This window comes from Sinocyclocheilus rhinocerous, unplaced genomic scaffold (assembly GCF_001515625.1).
Source record: "Sinocyclocheilus rhinocerous isolate Xijiao unplaced genomic scaffold, SAMN03320098_v1.1 scaffold986, whole genome shotgun sequence".
In the NCBI taxonomy this organism is placed as follows: Eukaryota; Metazoa; Chordata; class Actinopteri; order Cypriniformes; family Cyprinidae; genus Sinocyclocheilus; species Sinocyclocheilus rhinocerous.
Window position 1 is genome coordinate 187,946 of NW_015645515.1, and position 19,165 is coordinate 207,110.

General features: G+C 42.8%; 2 protein-coding genes across 2 annotated transcripts in view; both read right to left on the bottom strand.

Moving 5' to 3' along the window:
• Window positions 1–11,531, bottom strand: part of LOC107706037 (uncharacterized) — a 12,100-nt gene extending 569 nt beyond the window's left edge. The window contains exons 1-2 of the mRNA XM_016509605.1: window positions 11,301–11,531; window positions 1–250 (exon numbers count right to left, since the gene is read on the bottom strand). Of these exons, the coding sequence (XP_016365091.1) occupies window positions 1–250; window positions 11,301–11,313 (263 nt within the window). The 5' untranslated portion in view covers window positions 11,314–11,531. The remainder of the gene's footprint in view (window positions 251–11,300) is intronic.
• Window positions 11,532–13,770: 2,239 nt separating this feature from the next.
• On the bottom strand, window positions 13,771–19,004 carry ubiad1 (UbiA prenyltransferase domain containing 1). The gene is made up of 3 exons (XM_016509606.1): window positions 18,803–19,004; window positions 16,732–17,320; window positions 13,771–14,504 (listed from the first exon to the last, which is right to left on the bottom strand). Exons 2-3 carry the CDS (start codon window positions 17,273–17,275, stop codon window positions 14,017–14,019), a joined length of 1,032 nt encoding a protein of 343 aa, XP_016365092.1. The 5' UTR covers window positions 17,276–17,320; window positions 18,803–19,004; the 3' UTR covers window positions 13,771–14,016.
• Window positions 19,005–19,165: the final 161 nt, after the last annotated feature.

The following is a 19,165-nucleotide window of genomic DNA, read 5'->3' on the forward strand; positions in this document are numbered from 1 at the left end:
ATCCCCCCCCCCCCGGGCAGCTCCAGCGGCGACAAGGACGGCCTCTGCCTCTGGGAGCGTGACGATCTGTATGAAGGTCCATTACATATCATTGCAATCCAGGATCTTTCCTCAGGGCTGTATCCTTCCCAGTCCACCAGATATTCCAAACAGCCGCCTCGTCGCTGAGAGTCCAAGATGGTGTTGACACAGTAGACGAGTTGTTCGTTGTCGATCTCTGGAGGAGGAGGTCCATCAGGTTCGCCAGATCCTGAGGAGGAAGAGACAAGAGGATTAGTGAATGGCTTAAGGAGTGAGACATGAAATGTTGGATAGATGCGGTAGTGTGCTGGGAAAGCTGATAAGTGACATCATTGATCTGTCTCCGGATGGGTAAATGGACCTATGTAGCGGGTACTCAGTTTGCGACAAAGTAGTCGAAGACAAATGTCCCTGGTAGAGAGCCAGACCTTCTGTCCCGGTTTGGTAGCGCTGGAATGGTGAGTGTTGGCCTGGCTCTTCTGTCTCCGAACTGCCTGTTGCAGGTGGACATGAGCTGAGTCCCAAACCCTCACCCTCTCCTGGAACCAGAGGTTCACAGCTGTAACATCTGATGGCTCACCAGACCAGGGAAACGGGTGTGGCTGGAAGCAGAGTATGCACTGGGTACGGGATAAGTCCCGTGGTGTTCTGTCATAGGGAGCTGATGGAGACTCCCAGTAGCTGGAAGAAAGCTGGAAGAAAGCTGAAAGCTGGAAGAAAGCACCTGAGAGATGAACTGGGGTCCGCGATCTGAGACTATATATTCGGGTAGCCCGAAGTTTTGGAACAAATGTTTCCAGTGTGGTGAGTAGTCCTTTTAGAGGATGAGTTTGCAGGCTTTTGAGAACCGGTCCACGGCTACCAGGATGCAGGTGCAGGTGTGCGAGTGCGAAGTAGGTAGGTCCATTGCAAAGTCCACTCCGAGGTGAGACTAGGGTCGACATGGAATGGGTAGAGGAACCAGCTTTTCTTCAGGGAGACGACAAGGAGTCTTGGACATGGCACAGACTGAGCAGCTCTTCACATACCGGGAGACATCCTGGGTCATATTGGGCCACCAATAGTGGTTTTGGAGGAGCGAGAGGGTTTGCAGGCTGCCTAGGTCCCCAAAGAGCTTGGAGAGGTGTAAACTGACTCCAGAAGTGTGAGCCGCAGAGATGTACGTACATAGACCTTCCCTTCTGGACCTCCCGGCGGAGCAGGTTCAGAGCGAGTGGCTTGGATGGGGCTTACGATCATGGCTGGAGGGAGGATAGGTTCAGGAGGCGAGTTGTTTTGATCAGAGTGATGGATGCGGGAGAGTGCATCGGCCTTTTGGTTCTTGAATCCTGGTCAGTAAGTGACAATGAAGTTGAATCGGGTGAAGAACAGAGCCCAGCGGGCCTGTCTGGGGTTAAGCCGCTTAGCATCACGGAGGTATTCTAAATTGCGGTGATCGGTAATGACTTTGAACAGATGCCTTGCTCCCTCCAGCCAATGATACCATCCTTCCGAGGCTAGTTTAATGGCCAGGAGTTCACGGTTGCCGATGTCGTAATTGTGCTCCGCTGGGGACGGTTTCTTGGAGTAGAAGGTGCAAGGATGGAGGACGGGAGGCTCTCCTTGTTGCTGAGAAAGCACTGATCCTACCCCGACCGATGAACTGGGGTCCGCGATCTGAGACTATATATTCGGGTAGCCCGAAGTTTTGGAACAAATGTTTCCAGTGTGGTGAGTAGTCCTTTTAGAGGATGAGTTTGCAGGCTTTTGAGAACCGGTCCACGGTGATGGATGCGGGAGAGTGCATCGGCCTTTTGGTTCTTGAATCCTGGTCGGTAAGTGACAATGAAGTTGAATCGGGTGAAGAACAGAGCCCAGCGGGCCTGTCTGGGGTTAAGCCGCTTCAGAGTGATGGATGCGGGAGAGTGCATCGGCCTTTTGGTTCTTGAATCCTGGTCAGTAAGTGACAATGAAGTTGAATCGGGTGAAGAACAGAGCCCAGCGGGCCTGTCTGGGGTTAAGCCGCTTAGCATCACGAAGGTATTCTAAATTGCGGTGATCGGTAATGACTTTGAACAGATGCCTTGCTCCCTCCAGCCAATGATACCATCCTTCCGAGGCTAGTTTAATGGCCAGGAGTTCACGGTTGCCGATGTCGTAATTGTGCTCCGCTGGGGACGGTTTCTTGGAGTAGAAGGTGCAAGGATGGAGGACGGGAGGCTCTCCTTGTTGCTGAGAAAGCACTGATCCTACCCCGACCGTAGAGGCATCTACTTCAACGACGAAGAGAAGATCTGGATCAGTCAGTGTAGGAGCGGTGCAGAAGGCTTTCTTAAGCTGATGAAAAGCTTGGATGGCGGCAGGTGTCCAGGATGGAGACTTGGGCTTATCTTTCAGGAGGGCGGTGATAGGAGCACAGATTTGGCTGAAGTTTGCGATGAACTGATGATAGAAATTGTCTTTGTGGAACTCACATTTCTCCAACTTGAAGTAAAGGCGTTGTTCCTTCAGTTTCTGGAGGACCTGCTTCATGTGGTGGCGATGTTCAGCCAGGTTCCGGGAGTAGATGAGTATATCATTGATGTACACCCGTGTTTCTCAACCCTGGTCCTGGGCGCCCCCCAACACTGCACATTTTGTATGTCTCCCTAATCTGACACACCCATTTCAGGTCCTACAGTTTCTTCTAATGAGCTAATGAGTTGAATCAGGTGTGTTTGATTAGGGAGACACACAAAATGTGCAGTGCTGGGGGGCGCCCAGGACCAGGGTTGAGAAACACTGATGTACACGATCACGAAGTGATGGAGGAACTCCAAGATACAGGCTCCGCGCAGCTGCTCTAGGGAGGCAGGGACCAGAGGAAGAGGGTAACAGTATTTAATGGTTTGTGAGTTCAGAACACGGTAATCAATGCAAGGCCGCAAGCCTCCATCCTTTTTTCTGATGAAGAAGAAGCTGGAAGCTGCTGGAGAAGTGGATGGGTGGATGAATTTTTGTTTGAGAGCCTCCTCAATATATTCCTCCATGGCCTTCTGTTCTGGGATGGACAGTGGGAAGATCTTTCCCTTGGGTAGACTAGCCCCAGGCAGCAGGTCAATGGCACAGTCCCATGACCAGCGTGGTGGTAGCTGGGTGGCTGCCTGCTTGCTTGCTAAATCTGTGGTTTCTGGACTCTCAATTGTGGTGGATGCAAGGTCTACAGGTCTGCAGGAAGTGGATAGGTGAGGTCTTGATGGAGATCCGGAAGATATGCCCTTAGGTGATAAGATAGGTTCATAATAGGTGAAAGACAGGATGATGTTGAAAGGCGGTTATGAGTGAGGTCTCATTCCACCCGCTGGTGTCCGCCAGAGTGCAGAATTGGAGAGCATATTCTCTCCCAGATGAACTACATTGGCAAAGCCGAAAGATTTGGTCCTGCACAGACAGGGTGGATGCTGTTTGGCCGAAAACCTCCTTGAAATGGGTAATGAACACCATGAGAGAAGTGGTTACTGGACCATTGGCTTTCCATATGGCTCTTGCTCATTGAAGGGTGCGTCCCGACAGGAGCGAGATGATGTTGAAGGAGAGGTGAGAGGTAGGAGTGACTGATGAAGTGTTTCCACGAGTTCAGCAAAGTGATCCGGGTTGGGGTTGGCAGACGGTTCCATTTGTCATTGCATTATTGGTCTAGTCTTCTATTATGAAACAGAAGGACACAGGACAGGGACTGATACAGATGGGATGTTTATTGACAATATGGAGGCAGGCAGATAAATGGATGAGTAAAGCAGACTTAGCTGAAACACCGGTGAGTAGTGACAAGCAGGTAAGAGTCCACAATGGTGAATGCTCAACAGGAAGATGAAGATGGAGGATCGAGGAAGGTAAGTAGAACAGGTAGGTAGCCAGTTTGTTGCGCAAGGTAACAACAAGACCAAACAAATGAGAAGTGCACAGTGAGGGTTTATAAAGGGTGGCTTGATTGGTGAAGGCAGGTGCGGTGAATCAGAACTGGGGATTGTGAATGAGTGGGTGGAGCCGCAGGATCTGCCGTGTCTGGTGACTCCGTGACAGTAAGGGCATTTAAATTTTTGGGTGAACTATTCCTTTAATCGGATCTGTGCATTGAAAACGTCCATTATAGGCCTCAAATTACAGCAGTAATTAACACATTTCTATCAACAAATCACATCCAAAACCTAATAGCTGAGGTCACGGAGTTAACTGCTGCAGGAAATGCCACCCTCTACACAGTGAGTAAACTTTTTTCCTGTCTAAATAACGGAGTTCATTTGGAATTATTCAACGTTTAAGAACAAGTAAAAGCCACCGTTCCTTGAGTAGTGGGTGGAGCTAATGCACAAGCAACAGTCTGATTAGCTAGCGCTCATCTATTACGTCCCCATTTTGATTTCAGCAAATCAGTTTGAGCAAGCACAGACAGTGTGATTAATATTCATTAACCCAGCAGCTCATCAGACCTTAGCACATTTTATACTGTTATTAGCAGAAGCATTATCTGAATGACTTTTGTCTCAAGCACCACCACCAGCCCATCATTCTCTAAGTTCTGTTTAATATGACAAATATGCATTTATACAATTTATTTAATACAAGGCTGCTAAGCTTTAGTTTTAATTACTAAAGTTCTATCATAAAAAACTTGATTGACTGATGTTTTGTTCAAAAAACGTTTAGTGATGCTTTTTTTTTTTGTATTTCCATTTTTCATAAAGGCTCTTCTTGACAGAAAGCAAGTCTCTGTTAAACTTTACTGACTTCACTGAATGAGCGGCAGCACACGTGCACATGTGTCAGACAGACGGAGCGCAATTCATGTTTAGTGCAAAAATATTCATTTTGCTGAAATATTTGTTATTGGTTGTTAAATTTAGGTTTAAAATTCTACATGCAATGCAAGTAATTGATAAATAACTATAAAGGGATAACAACATGCAATTGGTTAAAAATGTCTAGGCCTATAGCAAATAAAGAAATGACAGTACAAAGGTTACAGTGTTCTGAAGAGTGAATGTATTTGTTTCTGCAGAATATGGCTGGGTGATATGGGCAAAAATTCATATCTCGGTATTTTTTGGCCGATTTGCGATATACGGTAAATATCTCGGTATTTTCATTTTTGTATTTGTATTTTAAAAATTTGTATTTAATATATAAATATTTCACTTACCATACATTCAACAATACATATTAAAGGCTATGAAAACAAATAAAGTGAATGTAACCATGTAAGCCTTTATATTATGTTCAAAAAAGGGTTAAAATCACATTTCATTTTAACAATGCAATCTAAAAACAAAAGTAAGGCTTTTAAAGCGGAAGTTAAATTCACTAAACTAAAAGTGAAAATAAATGAGAACAAAAGCACAGAGTTGTGTTAGGCTATTACCCCATCACAGTCACTTTACAGTCAGTGCTATCATAAAAATAGACTAGACTAGACTGAAGTCTGTGAAGTTTAGCGGAGAATCCCAAAGCAGAAGGCTCATGCACTTCTGACAGAAAAGGCTTTCTAACATTTACAGACGGAGAATATACCTGTGAAATGTAAGTTATGCATTCAGGAAGACCGCACATCTCAAACACATTAAACAGCGCGAGTAGCCTAGCGTCTCTGTCAGCGGCACACGCAGCCTTCTGTCAGAGCATATGACGGGCCAAGCCGCTTACACTAATATGCCAAACCAAACTATAAACTATGTTTTACCAGTTTTTAAAGGCCTTATGAAGCTTGTCACATGTTTAGAACAAACTGGATTATGCACTTTATACGGTAAATATCTCGGTATTTTCATTTTTGTATTTGTATTTTAAAAATTTGTATTTAATATATAAATATTTCACTTACCATACATTCAACAATACATATTAAAGGCTATGAAAACAAATAAAGTGAATGTAACCATGTAAGCCTTTATATTATGTTCAAAAAAGGGTTAAAATCACATTTCATTTTAACAATGCAATCTAAAAACAAAAGTAAGGCTTTTAAAGCGGAAGTTAAATTCACTAAACTAAAAGTGAAAATAAATGAGAACAAAAGCACAGAGTTGTGTTAGGCTATTACCCCATCACAGTCACTTTACAGTCAGTGCTATCATAAAAATAGACTAGACTAGACTGAAGTCTGTGAAGTTTAGCGGAGAATCCCAAAGCAGAAGGCTCATGCACTTCTGACAGAAAAGGCTTTCTAACATTTACAGACGGAGAATATACCTGTGAAATGTAAGTTATGCATTCAGGAAGACCGCACATCTCAAACACATTAAACAGCGCGAGTAGCCTGATGTCTCTGTCAGCAGCACATGCAGCCTTTCTGTCAGTGTTTAGAACAAACTGGATTATGCACTTTCTCCGCAGCAGCTCAGTCTGTGTCCTCCGCTATATTTTCAGATGCGCTCGTATCAAACTACTGTATATCCATATAAACGGTATTGCCTCATATCGAATCGCTTATAAAGAAAATATCGATATATATCGTACACTCTATATACTGCCCAGCCCTACTGCAGAAGATTCCACACGTTAACACGGAGTCTGTGCTTTTGTTTTTCTTTATTACCTTTCTTTTATATTTCTTTATAAATGTATAGACTACATCAATTAAATGTTTTCATTGCCTTCAGTTTATATATTTGTTTGAAGTATAACATTGAGCAGGATGTGGAATAACTTGTTTTTTATTTATTATATAAAAAAAGAATACTGTATTTTTTTTAACGGATTAATTGATCAAAATGATTGTTAGCTGCAGCCCTAGATAAGAAAGAACAAAGTAAGACAAGAAATACAAAATATATAAATATACATAATGTTGGTCTTAGTCTATATTTATTAAATACTGTTCAATCATGTACAAGCTGAATGGTTTTGAGCACATTACTAGCCTTTGTCAGATCTAATAAAGAGCTCCAAACAGAAAGCATAACTGCAGCGCCTCGAGAACTAAATTAAAAGACCTATCAGACCACACTCTTACATTATACATCATAAAAGCCTTTTTGACTGATCAGATATGTAAGATATCGTTAACTGGATGGACATTTACATCATTACATCATGGTCATTTCAAGATTATTATAAAGTGTAGTCCGTTTCCTTAACCCATGAGAAGCACTTTTCATATTCCGCAAGCTATTTATTTGTTTTACTTATCTCATTATTTCTCAGGTCATTTTATTCTAGAAGCTGTGACGGAGCTGGCCTTCATGAAGCCTTGCCAAAGCATCTTAACTACGCTCTGAGGATGTAAACATGAACAGGCTGGTTTTCCTCTTCTCTCTGCACACACTGGAGCACTTGATTTCTTTACTGACAGCACCAGGAAAAGCAGACTTTCTCTACACTATCACAGCAATGGGTGTTACTACAGAAAACAAAAAGATCTGTCATGATGTACTTATTCTCATGCTGTATCAAATCTGAACGACTGATCAAATGACTTCAGAAGACAGTAATTAGACACATGGACCACTCTGATGTGCATTTTCTGCTGATTTGTTGTCATTTCAGAGCTTTACAGATAAAGCCTTTCTTTTATTTCAATGGAAGAACAACCAGAATTCCTAAAAAGAATTCCATTGAAGAAACAAAGTCTCTCTCAGATTTCTTTCTTTCATCCTGGATGAGGATGAGTAGATAATGACTGAACTTTCATTTTTGGACTGTTGCATTTATTGCATGTTAAAGATGCAAAAGCAGTTTGCAATTAGAAAAATCCTTCAAAAAAAGTCAAAACCCTTCACAATCTTCAAAACATCCCACCAATCAAATCATAAATACATCTAATCTATCGGATCACATGCGAGTTACGCTTAAGCTAGCATTGCGGTGACGGCTGAAATCACACTCGTACGACGCTTACCGAAACGAAAAGATCAACTGGGAACACTCCAAATGTTAGACAATTAGCTCTAGACATAACTAATGTAAATTACATTTAAAATGAAGTCAGTGCACGGAATGTGCAAATGCCATTTTGAATATATGAAAATATGGAAAACTATCAGAAAGCTTCCACTAGCCCATGAATCCAGCAGAAAGTGCTGACTAGGAGTCCTCCGCCAGGTTTCTGAGACATCTTGTCATAGAATATATGTCTTATATTGTTGCTTTATTCATTCAACTGTATTCATCCACCTATCTCATGAAAGTGAGTGTGATGAAATAAGAGGGAAGTATCTAGATGAAGCGAACGTTTAGTCGACTATTAAGGGTGCAGCCCTACTGAAAACACATCTTAATACCAGGTGTAAACAGGGCCACGAGGTCAAATGAGGACGAGCTTCATTTTTGGGTGAACTATGTTTAATCGGCTGTGAGGCGTGACAGAACCTTTCTGCTGTGGGTGTCGATGACAGACAGAATGCTGGGTGGCAGCTTGTGACAGATGCGTCCTGAGACACGCTTCTGCTGCAGATCTCTTATTAAGAGCTCATCACTGACCTCCTCAGCGTCTGGGGACCCTTTTCCACCCGCATGCTTGCTGGGCCGTTCTAGAACCGTTCGGAGCATTTCCACCACAGGAATGGCAGCTCTGGGCTGGAAAAACCAGTTCTTGTTAGCGCTAAAAGTTTGCTGCTCTGTGGTACCAGGAACCGAGTATATCAGGCTGCATAGAAATGTCTGATGAACAATGCGTTTAGCAGTGATCCGCAGACAAAAGACATGCAGAAAGAGGGCAACACATAGAGAATAAATAGACTACATATCTCGCTTGTGCACCTTCCTCGCTGGTTGCATGCAGCACCAAACATGCTGCGCAACTAGTGTAGTCTGATTCATAAATGAATAAAGTGGCCGTTCTTTTTAATGCATTGGGCAAAATTGGCACTGTGACTTGTTGTTCATATAGGAATGATTAGCTAAATGTACAAAAATTATATATTTGTGACCCTGGAGCACAAAACCAGTCATAAAGGTCAATTTTTTGAAATTGAGATTTATACATCATCTGAAAGCTGAAGAATTAAGCTTTCCATTGATGTATGGTTTGTTAGGATAGGACAATATTTGGCCGAGATACAACCATTTGAAAATCTGGAATCTGAGGGTGCAAAAAAATCTAAATATTGAGAAAATCATCTTTAAAGTTGTCCAAATGAAGTTCTTAGCAATGCATATTAATAATCAAACATTAAGTTTTGATATATTTACGGTAGTTAAAAATTCCAATTTGTTACCAAACATGGGGTGCGTTTCCCATACAATACTGTAACTAGCAGCTTAACTACCACAGCATGACGCGTCATTGGAGAAACTAACTAGCTGGTCACGAGAGTTTCCGAAACTTTGTTGCACATCTATCATTCAAAACACATTGGTTCTAGGGCTGTGCGATTAATCGAAATCGAATCGAAATCGCGATTTGAGACGTTGCGATTTCCTAATCGCAAAGCCTGCGATATGGACGCGATATTACTCTGTTCCAGAGCATATGCATGACTGTCAGCCTTGAGTTGCAATCTTACTTGCCCTGGGCAAGAGTGAGCGCACCTCCGTTCTCCCCAATCAGCTGCTCTAGCCAACTGCGTAAACACCCACCATTAAAAAAAAATTTAAAAAATAAAAACGGGGCGGGAGAGAGACAGAGTGGGATTATGGCGTCTACTGGGTCAGATCGATAGTTAGGCAAATTAAAACTAAAGAAAACCCTGCGCACACACAGTCTGTGTCTGTGAATGCTGCTCATACTCGCTCCTCTCTGCCCCACGCGGCGCGAATCCCGCGTCACGGACGAGCCGTTCACGCTTGCCGCACATGCTCGCAATATCTGTCAAAAAAATCGCAATTTGATATTTTCCCCCAAATCGCACAGCCCTAATTGGTTCAACAATTACAATGACGCCACACATGTGGTGGAGAAATTACTTCTGCTAATTAATCGTTCCAGATCAAATGAATGCCAGATTTTTACTGTAAATATCAAGCATGGAGTCTGAGGACTACTTGGGTATTTTAGTTCTCTGTTGTTTTGCTTTATTTTCAGATGTCTGATTCCATCGCGGGTTTTCTCCTACAGAATACTTGAGCACATTCGCACTCTTGCTTATTTGGGTAATGATCTCTTTAAGTCAACATATCATACTAACAAGAAACTATGCTGCTAACCACAGGGTGAGAGCTGTTGTTTTACTGTGCTGAGTCACCACGTGATGGACAAGTGAGAACGACTGACTTAAAATAGTAAACCTATGTGACTACATTATGACCAGAATGATGAACTGTGACGGTCTGAGAGATAACACAGCTCGACCTAAAAGCAAACACACGGGTTAACCACACCTTAACTAGCGTGCTCACGCAAAACACAATGAAGCACATCCTCTGCATTCAGAGTAATATGTTAGGATGCAAAACAGAAACGACTAGCAACAAATACAATCCACTACAACAAATCGCAGAGGGCACAGAAATGTTGTCACAGGGCTGAATCTGCATTACACTGGCACATATTAAGTGTCTCTGATTCGTCAACTACTCTGTTGGCTGACCGATAAAAAAACACAGCCTCACCGACCTTCGAAATAAAGCTGCTGCCCTTTCAATGCATGCTTGTGAGGAATCAACATTAGACAGGCGTCACCGTACACAAAACTACCCTCAAATTACCATGTTTCTGACATTGTGCCATTGTAATAGCAAGGTATTCCTCGTCCACTTTGTCAGGTATCGGTTTCATATCTTGGTCTGCTGATCTTACATACCATGTCAGGAGCATCTGATGCTGTACTTTATGTAAGAGATTCACAAACGAATTGAATAATAAATGTGAGTCACCATTTCAGTACACAAACACAGTTTTTGGACATGTCTCTTTATAACACCAGGTCTTTTGCACATGCACCATGGTATTATTTGAGTTATCACGTGAATGCAATGATATACATATACAGTAATCACTCAGTGCCCTAGAATATGTTTAAATACCATGTTATTGCCATCACTATATTACAGTGGGTAAGGGAAGCATCAGCGCGCGCTGCCCAAATAAACAGATCCCAATACACAGAGAGTAACTATCAGAGCGCTGCAGGGAGGACAACAGATGTGTAAATACCCGTGCGTTTGTTTCCACACATGATCTCGTGAAACACAGTCATTTACTGAGTCTATTGATCGTTTATCGGTTGACTGTGTGTGACATAATCGACAGATATGCGTTTAATAGATCCCTTTAGAAGTAAACCATGCCAATTAATATGAATATTCAAACAAAAGAAGTAGCCTAAGCCGCGTCCAGGGCCGCGACACCCCGTTATGTGCCCCGACATCGGCCCGTGCATGCTTACCTGTCGACAACATCAATGCTTCCGCGAAAACTTCACCGGCCCACCGATTAGCGTGCTTATTCGGGCTCACGGGCGGTTATTACAGCGCGCGTCACCGGACATCCATCAGACCGGAGCTTGACGAACCTCCCGCGAAGCACTCCAGACGGAGAAGCGGGGAAGCAGCATCAGCTCAGCACGGCTCGGGCAGGCGGAAATACACCGGAAGCGCGCTAGTTCAGCTAGCAGCAGTGGCTCGGCCGGACACGCCCACACGCCGCGGCGTCACCGCTGCCGCTTTCACCAACCGCACTATGGCGAAGGATCGGCTCTTGAATATTAATAAGGTGACGCTCCAGGAAGGTTACCAAGCAACGCTTATTAATATTCATGAGGTCGTCCTTCGCCGTAGTGGTATTCGTTCTGGCTCGCGGCGTACAGCTATGGTGACTCATTAAATTAATGTTCTCGAGTTAAATCACTGTGTTTAAGATGCGGGTTACGTAGAACTTGTGGGGCACCTTAACATGCTTAATGAGTGATTTCTCGAGTTGGAAGAGGACAGTGCGCATGCGCGAGCGGCGAGACTCTGGTCCTCGTGAGCCATCTTGTTGTCTCTCCATATGCTGCACTGCTGATGTCACAAATCAGTGCGCTGCATCCCTTTAAGTGATGCTCATTCAATTATTATGAGCTTTTACAGATATTTTCAGTGGTCCGAACACCCATTTTCGGTCACACTTTACAGCAAGGCTGTATACATTAACATTAGTTAATGCAGTAGTTTATGTATGCATCCATCCATCATCTATCTATCTATCTATCTATCTATGTTAGGTAATTTCATACTTATAGCTTTCATTTTAACCTTTCAGTTAAAAAAACATGATTGTTTAATTTTCATATAACAATGAAATATTGCAAAACAGCTGAAAATACAGGCTAATAATTTATTTACAATGAGTAAGAGTAAATACTTGAGTAATTCAGTTGAACTAGACTACTGATGCAGGCTTCAAGAAATTGTAAGTAAGATCTGTCTCAGTTGCAGCAATGAAAGGGTCATATCACTTGTGTCATGTGGATTGCCATTCATAATTATGTGTCAAGTTTGTAGGTCTGGCATGAGAATTTAGAAAGCAATGTGGGGCAAGTAACCTTCAGTTTCAACACAAGCTGTCATCCATGACACCGTCGAAGGTCAAAAAACGGGCACAAATGCTGAACCCTGAAAGATTGGGGAAATAAACATGTTTTCATCTCTTTTTTTATATAGCTAACAATCTGACAAAAGCTCCCTTTTACTTATTTGTTACATCTGGAGAAAATGGGCCATAATGCTGGGTTTTGCAGAGCCACGCTGCACTAAGATGCAAACATTGTCACCATATTTCAGGATGATAATTACCATTAAAACAGCTGTAGTGGTTTAACAGCAGGATGACATCAAAGGCTTTCCATGGTCCATCTGCTGATGAAAACATCATTACATGTCCACACACAGCTGGACGTCCAGTAATCACATTACTACTTTTTAGCTCATTTCTCATTTTTTAAGCAACATACGTCTTTGTCTTTTAAAGTAACACTTTTTCTTTTTCTTTTTGATAGTTGTTCCTGGATGTTTCAGACATGCATACGTCCAATCGGGAAAATGAGTTGTTTCATTTCACTGCTACCCAGGATAGCGATTAATTAATATTATGTATAACTTCATACCTGGTTAAACTTTACTCAGGCTGGGAGATGTGTGTACAGGCGTAAACATTTCTTCTTCATTTGCTTCTTAAAAAGTGTGACAAATCAGAAAAACCAAGCAATATATGAAAAGAAGCCTATTGTGCATCTCTATAAACTATGTATTAAGCTTCACATTTGTCATCTATAAACTTACATGCTGTCAGAACTACTAAACTACTACGCATTTTGAATCTCGTGTTGTCTACAAATACTTACAGGTCAGGCTACTACATGAAAACCAGGTTGCATTTCAAAATTACTTTATCAGTGTATTACTGTGAGAAAACAACTGAACTGGTGCTCACCTTCTCATTCGCACCAAACTTTTGATGCATACATTTAAAAAGCATGAAGAGCTGAACTAGACTTCCCATGCTTTATTTGCTCCCTTGGTTATCTGTAACTTCCTCACTGTCTCATGATGAAACGCTTACAGTAGAGTGAAGGAAAACACACTTGGTTTAGTATATACTTTATTTGGAAAGTGTGGCAAAACACGTCCTTTAATGCGGTCTATTACATAACTTCCAGCTGGGAAGCATTTCTAAACAACTACACCATTCTTGTGGATTCAGGACTTGGAGCTGCCAATGGCACTATAACTAAAGAATGATTTAATGCTGAAAATCCTCAAGACTTTTGCATATTTTAGGCAACACTGAGCAGACAGGGATAAAAAATCATTACAAAATGATTTATACTCATGTTTATAAAAACATGAAATAATGAGAAAGGTCCTAAATTATATCTGAAACCTTTAATTCGCTAGTAACCCATATATTCTATTTATACTGTATAGAACCGGCTTCTTCATTTCCAGACTGGTCTGTTTGGACAACACTGATGTTCTGGAGAGCCTATGTATGTACCGAGGGCACTCGCCCACTCCCAAAACATAAATGAACAACGATAGAGTCTCTGAACTTCTCATTTGCATCGCTATAAATACAAAAGTATCTAGAGTTGAAAGTTTTAAAAGAAAAAAACAATAGTTCTCTCACAATAACGGCAAGCTACCCTGCGGTGCCAATATAATCCCGAAAACATAGAAGAGTCCCATGAGCAGATTGAGCTTGGCGGTCTTTTGAGGGATCTTGGCGTAGCACTGGCGGCGAAACTGCCTCTCCAGAGGGAAGGCCATGGGCAGCGTGAGCAGCGGCAGAGCCATGCTGATGGTGTAGCGCGTGGCTAGGATGCAGAAGAGCAGGTAGGGCACGAACAGCAGCAGGTTGTAGATGACGTAGGAGAGCGCGGGCCCCAGCAGGATGGCCAGGGTGACGATGCCCGCCTGCTTGTCCGAGTCCATGTCTCGCGTGTTGTTGCTGTGCAGGATGGCCTCGGTGTTGAGCGCCAGCGGCACGGCGTACACCAGCGGCAGCACCGACAGATAACCCACCTGCACTGCGTGAGCGAACATCACGGCCAGGGGACCGAAGGTGATGAGGATGACCACGTCCCCCAGAGCCACGTACTTCAGTCCGATGCCTGCGGTTAAAGCGCAACAACACGTGAGCAAACACTGTATGGACGGATCACGTTTGTGAAAAATGACTGCAAGAAATCAAGGTCACACTTCAGTTTGGGGACCAAATCTTACTATCAGCTACATCCTTTGCCTCAGTAAACTCCTAATTTGCTGCTTGGTAATAGCTAGTAAGGTAGGTATGTAAAATATGCTCATGCAGAATTAGGTTTTAATAGGTGCTTCACGAGTACTAATGAACAGCCAATACACTAGTAATATGCATGCTAATAAGCAACTAGGTAATAGTGAGAATTGGACCTTAAACTAAAGTGCTACCGAAATCAACAATATCCAAATGCAGCAGAACTGGACAATATAGATTAAAAACAAATATTTAGCTTTTTGACAATGTACAGTATATTGATAGCTCTGTATTCGCTCGATAACTGGCTTTAAAAGGTTCTCTAGAGTTTGTTTTTCAGTTCGATTTTGACCAAAAAGCAATGCTTATTTGATGCACATAGCTGACCGCTTCACTGCATTAAAACATTCAACTCTACGTGAAATTTTAAAATAAAATGCTATCTTCATTCGATATAGTAAAACTGTTTGTTCTGCGTCTTTTATTTCTGGATGATAGCATTCAATGCGTTCTATAGAGCTGGTATTACCAATCAAATGAAACCATTACAAAAAAATCCATCTTGGCACTGAGATGCATTTACGCAGAGGTGTCATGAATGCATTTAGACTGAAAAAAAATACATAACACTGTGAGAGTAAGATTTTAAAAATTACACTGCTGAAAACTGAAATACGAAATGATTTAAAAATGTAATTATTTTTTAAATATGAAACTAAAACCACCGATAGGTGTCAGCAAGTCCCTCTCTTCACGAGCGAGTCACTGAATCCTTCATGCAAATGATTTGTTCAAAACATCTGATTCATTCAGAAATGAAGCAAGTCACTGGGCACACAAACCAGCTTTCAGTATTTGGCCCAAGTCTTCAAGTGTGTGTAGAGCTTCTGATGACCCTCTGACCCCCATTTATACTTTCAAATGAACTTCTATATGTCTGCTCAGCTGTCCCTACAGTACGGTACAGTATGTAACAGACGGCACTATTTAATTGTGGTGCTTCTAATTAAATGACAAGCAGTTGCCATCGCTTTACAAAAGACACATAGCCTACTAATCTCTGCACCAATACAATGTGTGGCACCTTACACTGTACTAGCAAATTATATGTAATTTCTAATTAACTTAACTAACACTCTAAAGTTGTCTGCCATTGCACGATTTCGGGGCACATGAGTTCCTGAACATGATGAATGATGGGATACCACATCAAAAGCGCTATCAAGAGATAGTGTGGCTTTAGTGCGTGTTAAGAGCACTAAGCTTTGGCATTCATCAGACCTGGGAGTTTTACGCACTTACCTACTGTCTTTATGAATGGGTCACTGAATCACTCAGTCACTCAAAAACACAGATTCATTCAGTGAAGAAACACTGCGTTGCTCAGAAATGACTTTGTGTGGAACCATGTCTTTTGGCATGTACTCAAGACGTCTTTTGCTTGCTTTTTATAAAGTGAAAGTGCAAAGTAAAACATCAATTATGATATATGATATGATGATGTGAAGCTCTCGCCATTGATTTATGACTTTTGTGACTAAATTAGGCTAAAGCAATAAGCCCCAAGAAGCCGTGGTTTACGGTGAATTTATAACAGCTAAGGGGCGTTGTTAGCTTAGCTGTTATAAATTCACTGTAAACCACGGCTTCACGGGGCTTATTGCTTTTATAAAACGGTTATTATATACATATACATAGTTAGGTTTCACAAAATAAAACGGAACAACTAAAGTGTAATGATATTAATAAAAACAGTATTCTTCCACCAAACAATGTAGTTCCTCAGAATCAGTTGTGGTTCCAACAAAGTGGTTGCCGAGCAACACACAAATGTAAACAAAGGTGTATGTTTGTAGAGTAATTTACAACAGCTTCGAACACGGCTCAGCCAATCAGAATCAAGCACCGGAACTCTCTGTTTTATAATATGTGATTAACTAACATAAAGAAAATTGTTTTTTGGAACTTGTGAATCAATTTGAATCAGCAGAAGATAGAACTGCAATTCAACTGTGATTTAATTTTTTCCGACCCCTAATAATCAGCATGTGTCTTAATTTCTTCTTTACTTCAACGTATGCATGAAAACCAATCAGCGTATTCACCTCCAGTGTATAAAAAAGAGCTGGACAGTCCTCCGAAATAAATGAGCGCTAGATGCTCTAGTTTGAGGGTGGAGAGGAAGTAGAGCAGAGTGGCACAGAGACATCCAGCGGAGTACAGCGCCGCTCCGAACATCACCACGTCCTGCGGCTTCAGGATCTGATCCACCAAAGTCCTGTCGTCGCTCTTCTTATGATCGATTCCCTTCGAGAAGTCGTAGTAGGTGTTCACCAGGTTCCCCGCCCCGTGGACCACCAAAACGGCCACGGCACACACCAGGAGGATGAGCAGGTCCACCGAGCCCTCCAGCTTATAGGCCAGAGCGCTGCCTAGAGCCACGGGGGTGAGGGAGGCGCTGAAGCTCCACGGCCTCAGGGCCAACACGTACGCCGCGCATTTGCCCTGAACATCCAGCGCCATCGGGGCCACGCGGGACAGACGGCTGCTGTGCTTCCGCTCCACTCCCGGCGGCTTCGTCCCATTCAGTCCGTTAGAGCCAGAGAGCAAGCCGGCCCCTCCGCCGGTCTGCTTCAGGCTGGAGGCCATCGTCAGCTCAATCCACGAGCGCTTCAGAGAGATCAGAGGACGCAGCTGTCGAAACACACACACACACACACAAATCATGAGAACTACAAACAACGACGCCAGCAGTGGACGAGCTAAAGTCATTTCCAGGCTTCTCAGACGCTGAAGTCGGCACAGTTGCGTAAACCTCTACAGAGTGCATTCGTGCCGCCCACTTTATCTGCAAGTAGCTATTTTTCCCATAGGGATTTTAAAAAAAAGTCCTTGTAAAATATTTATAAGCCAAACCAACCAGCTAAGAGGAGACTCAAACCATTACAGACTTTGATTTGAAGCAGAACAGAATTTGAAAACTGAAAAAGGCAAAGGTACAAGACTGTGTACTTGACGGCTTCAATTAGGGAAACAAACTACAATCCCATGAAGCATTGCAAATGATAATCGAATTAAAAACAATGGAGAAATATTATATTATTTAAAGTTGTTGACTGTATCTTTTATAGAAACCATATATTTTACATTTATTGCAAAACATGCACATCATTTGCGGTGCTTCGTGGAAGTGGGTGGAGCTAAAGAAGCTGTGACTCTCTAATTGGTGGGATTTTCTGCACAGCATCATGGGTAATGTAGTTTTCCACCATGAATTCAGGGATTAAAGGGATAGTTCACCCAAAAATGAAAATTAGCCCATGATTTACTCACCCTCAAGGCATCCCGGGTGTATATGACTTTCTTCTTTCAGAAGAATCCAGTCGGAGTTATATTAAAAAATGTCATGGATCATCATAAAAAGTGTCCCACACTTATTCAGGACGCCTTTATTCACCCCCGGAGCCGTGTGGGACACTTTTTTATGATGGATGGATGCGCTTTATTGGACTTCTCTTGGACTATTGAAAAATAACACCCATTCACTGCCATTATAAAGCTTGGAAGAGCCATGACATTTTTTAATATAACTCCGACTGGATTCTTCTGAAAGAAGAAAGTCATATACACCCGGGATGCCTTGAGGGTGAGTAAATCATGGGCTAATTTTCATTTTTGGGTGAACTATCCCTTTAAATTATTATTTTAAAAATAAGTTGAAATAATGCGAACAAATGGCTTCAACACAAGCACATACCATCGATTAACTTCCAGAACTGACCGTTCGACACAACTCGAAGTATAGTGTTATAAATGCTATTAAAAATATCTGTGAAAAGGGTCCATGTGAAGAACATTTTTCATTATGCCCTTCAAAACACAAGGACGCTGAGAAAACACGTTCAGGATCTGCTCTGGCACACTGTGATCAACACTGAAGACAATGCTGCGTCTTTCTGGACCGTACTGTATCTGGAGCAGCAGGCTTCACCGGAGCGTGTAAACACCGCCACAGAGTGTTGATCTGCTCAGCAGCTGCTCTCTGACACGCACTCATCCGCGGGACAGCGCCATAAAAGCGCCTTTCAGCACTGATGAGGATGAGCATGGTGCTGCTAAAGGCTACCGCTAGTGAGAGAGATTATCAGAGATTATCAGTGTCTGTCAGGATCATACCTGCTCCACACACTCTTCAGCAGATCACTCCCCGAGCCGCTCGCGCATCGCGCCGTGGCCTTCACAGAAATCCCCGCAGGCTCCGAGCAGCAGCGCGCCAGGGCAGTGGGTATTTAATCGACAGCAGCAGCATTACTGACAAACATCGCCATTTCCGTGCAGCACCTCAGAGCGCGAGCGCGTGTACGGACCGACCGGAAACACGGCGCAGCGTCTTAGTTCCGCCCCGCTCCAAACACACAGACGCTTCTTCTTCTTCTTCTTGTACGATTTTATGGCGGTTGACAAGCCAACTTATGGTGTACATCCACAGACGCTTCTCTGAGGATGCTAAGAAGGTAAAGGAGTGAATGCAGAAGGCAA

What these genes read in the sequence shown, in the direction of transcription:
- ubiad1 (XM_016509606.1), bottom strand. Translation starts at nt 17,275, where the DNA reads ATGGCCTCCAGCCTGAAGCAGACCGGCGGAGGGGCCGGCTTGCTCTCT. An exon ending in CTCTTTTTTATACACTGGAG is followed by an intron (nt 14,505 to 16,731) that starts GTGAATACGCTG and finishes CTTTAACCGCAG; the next exon opens with GCATCGGACTGAAGTACGTG.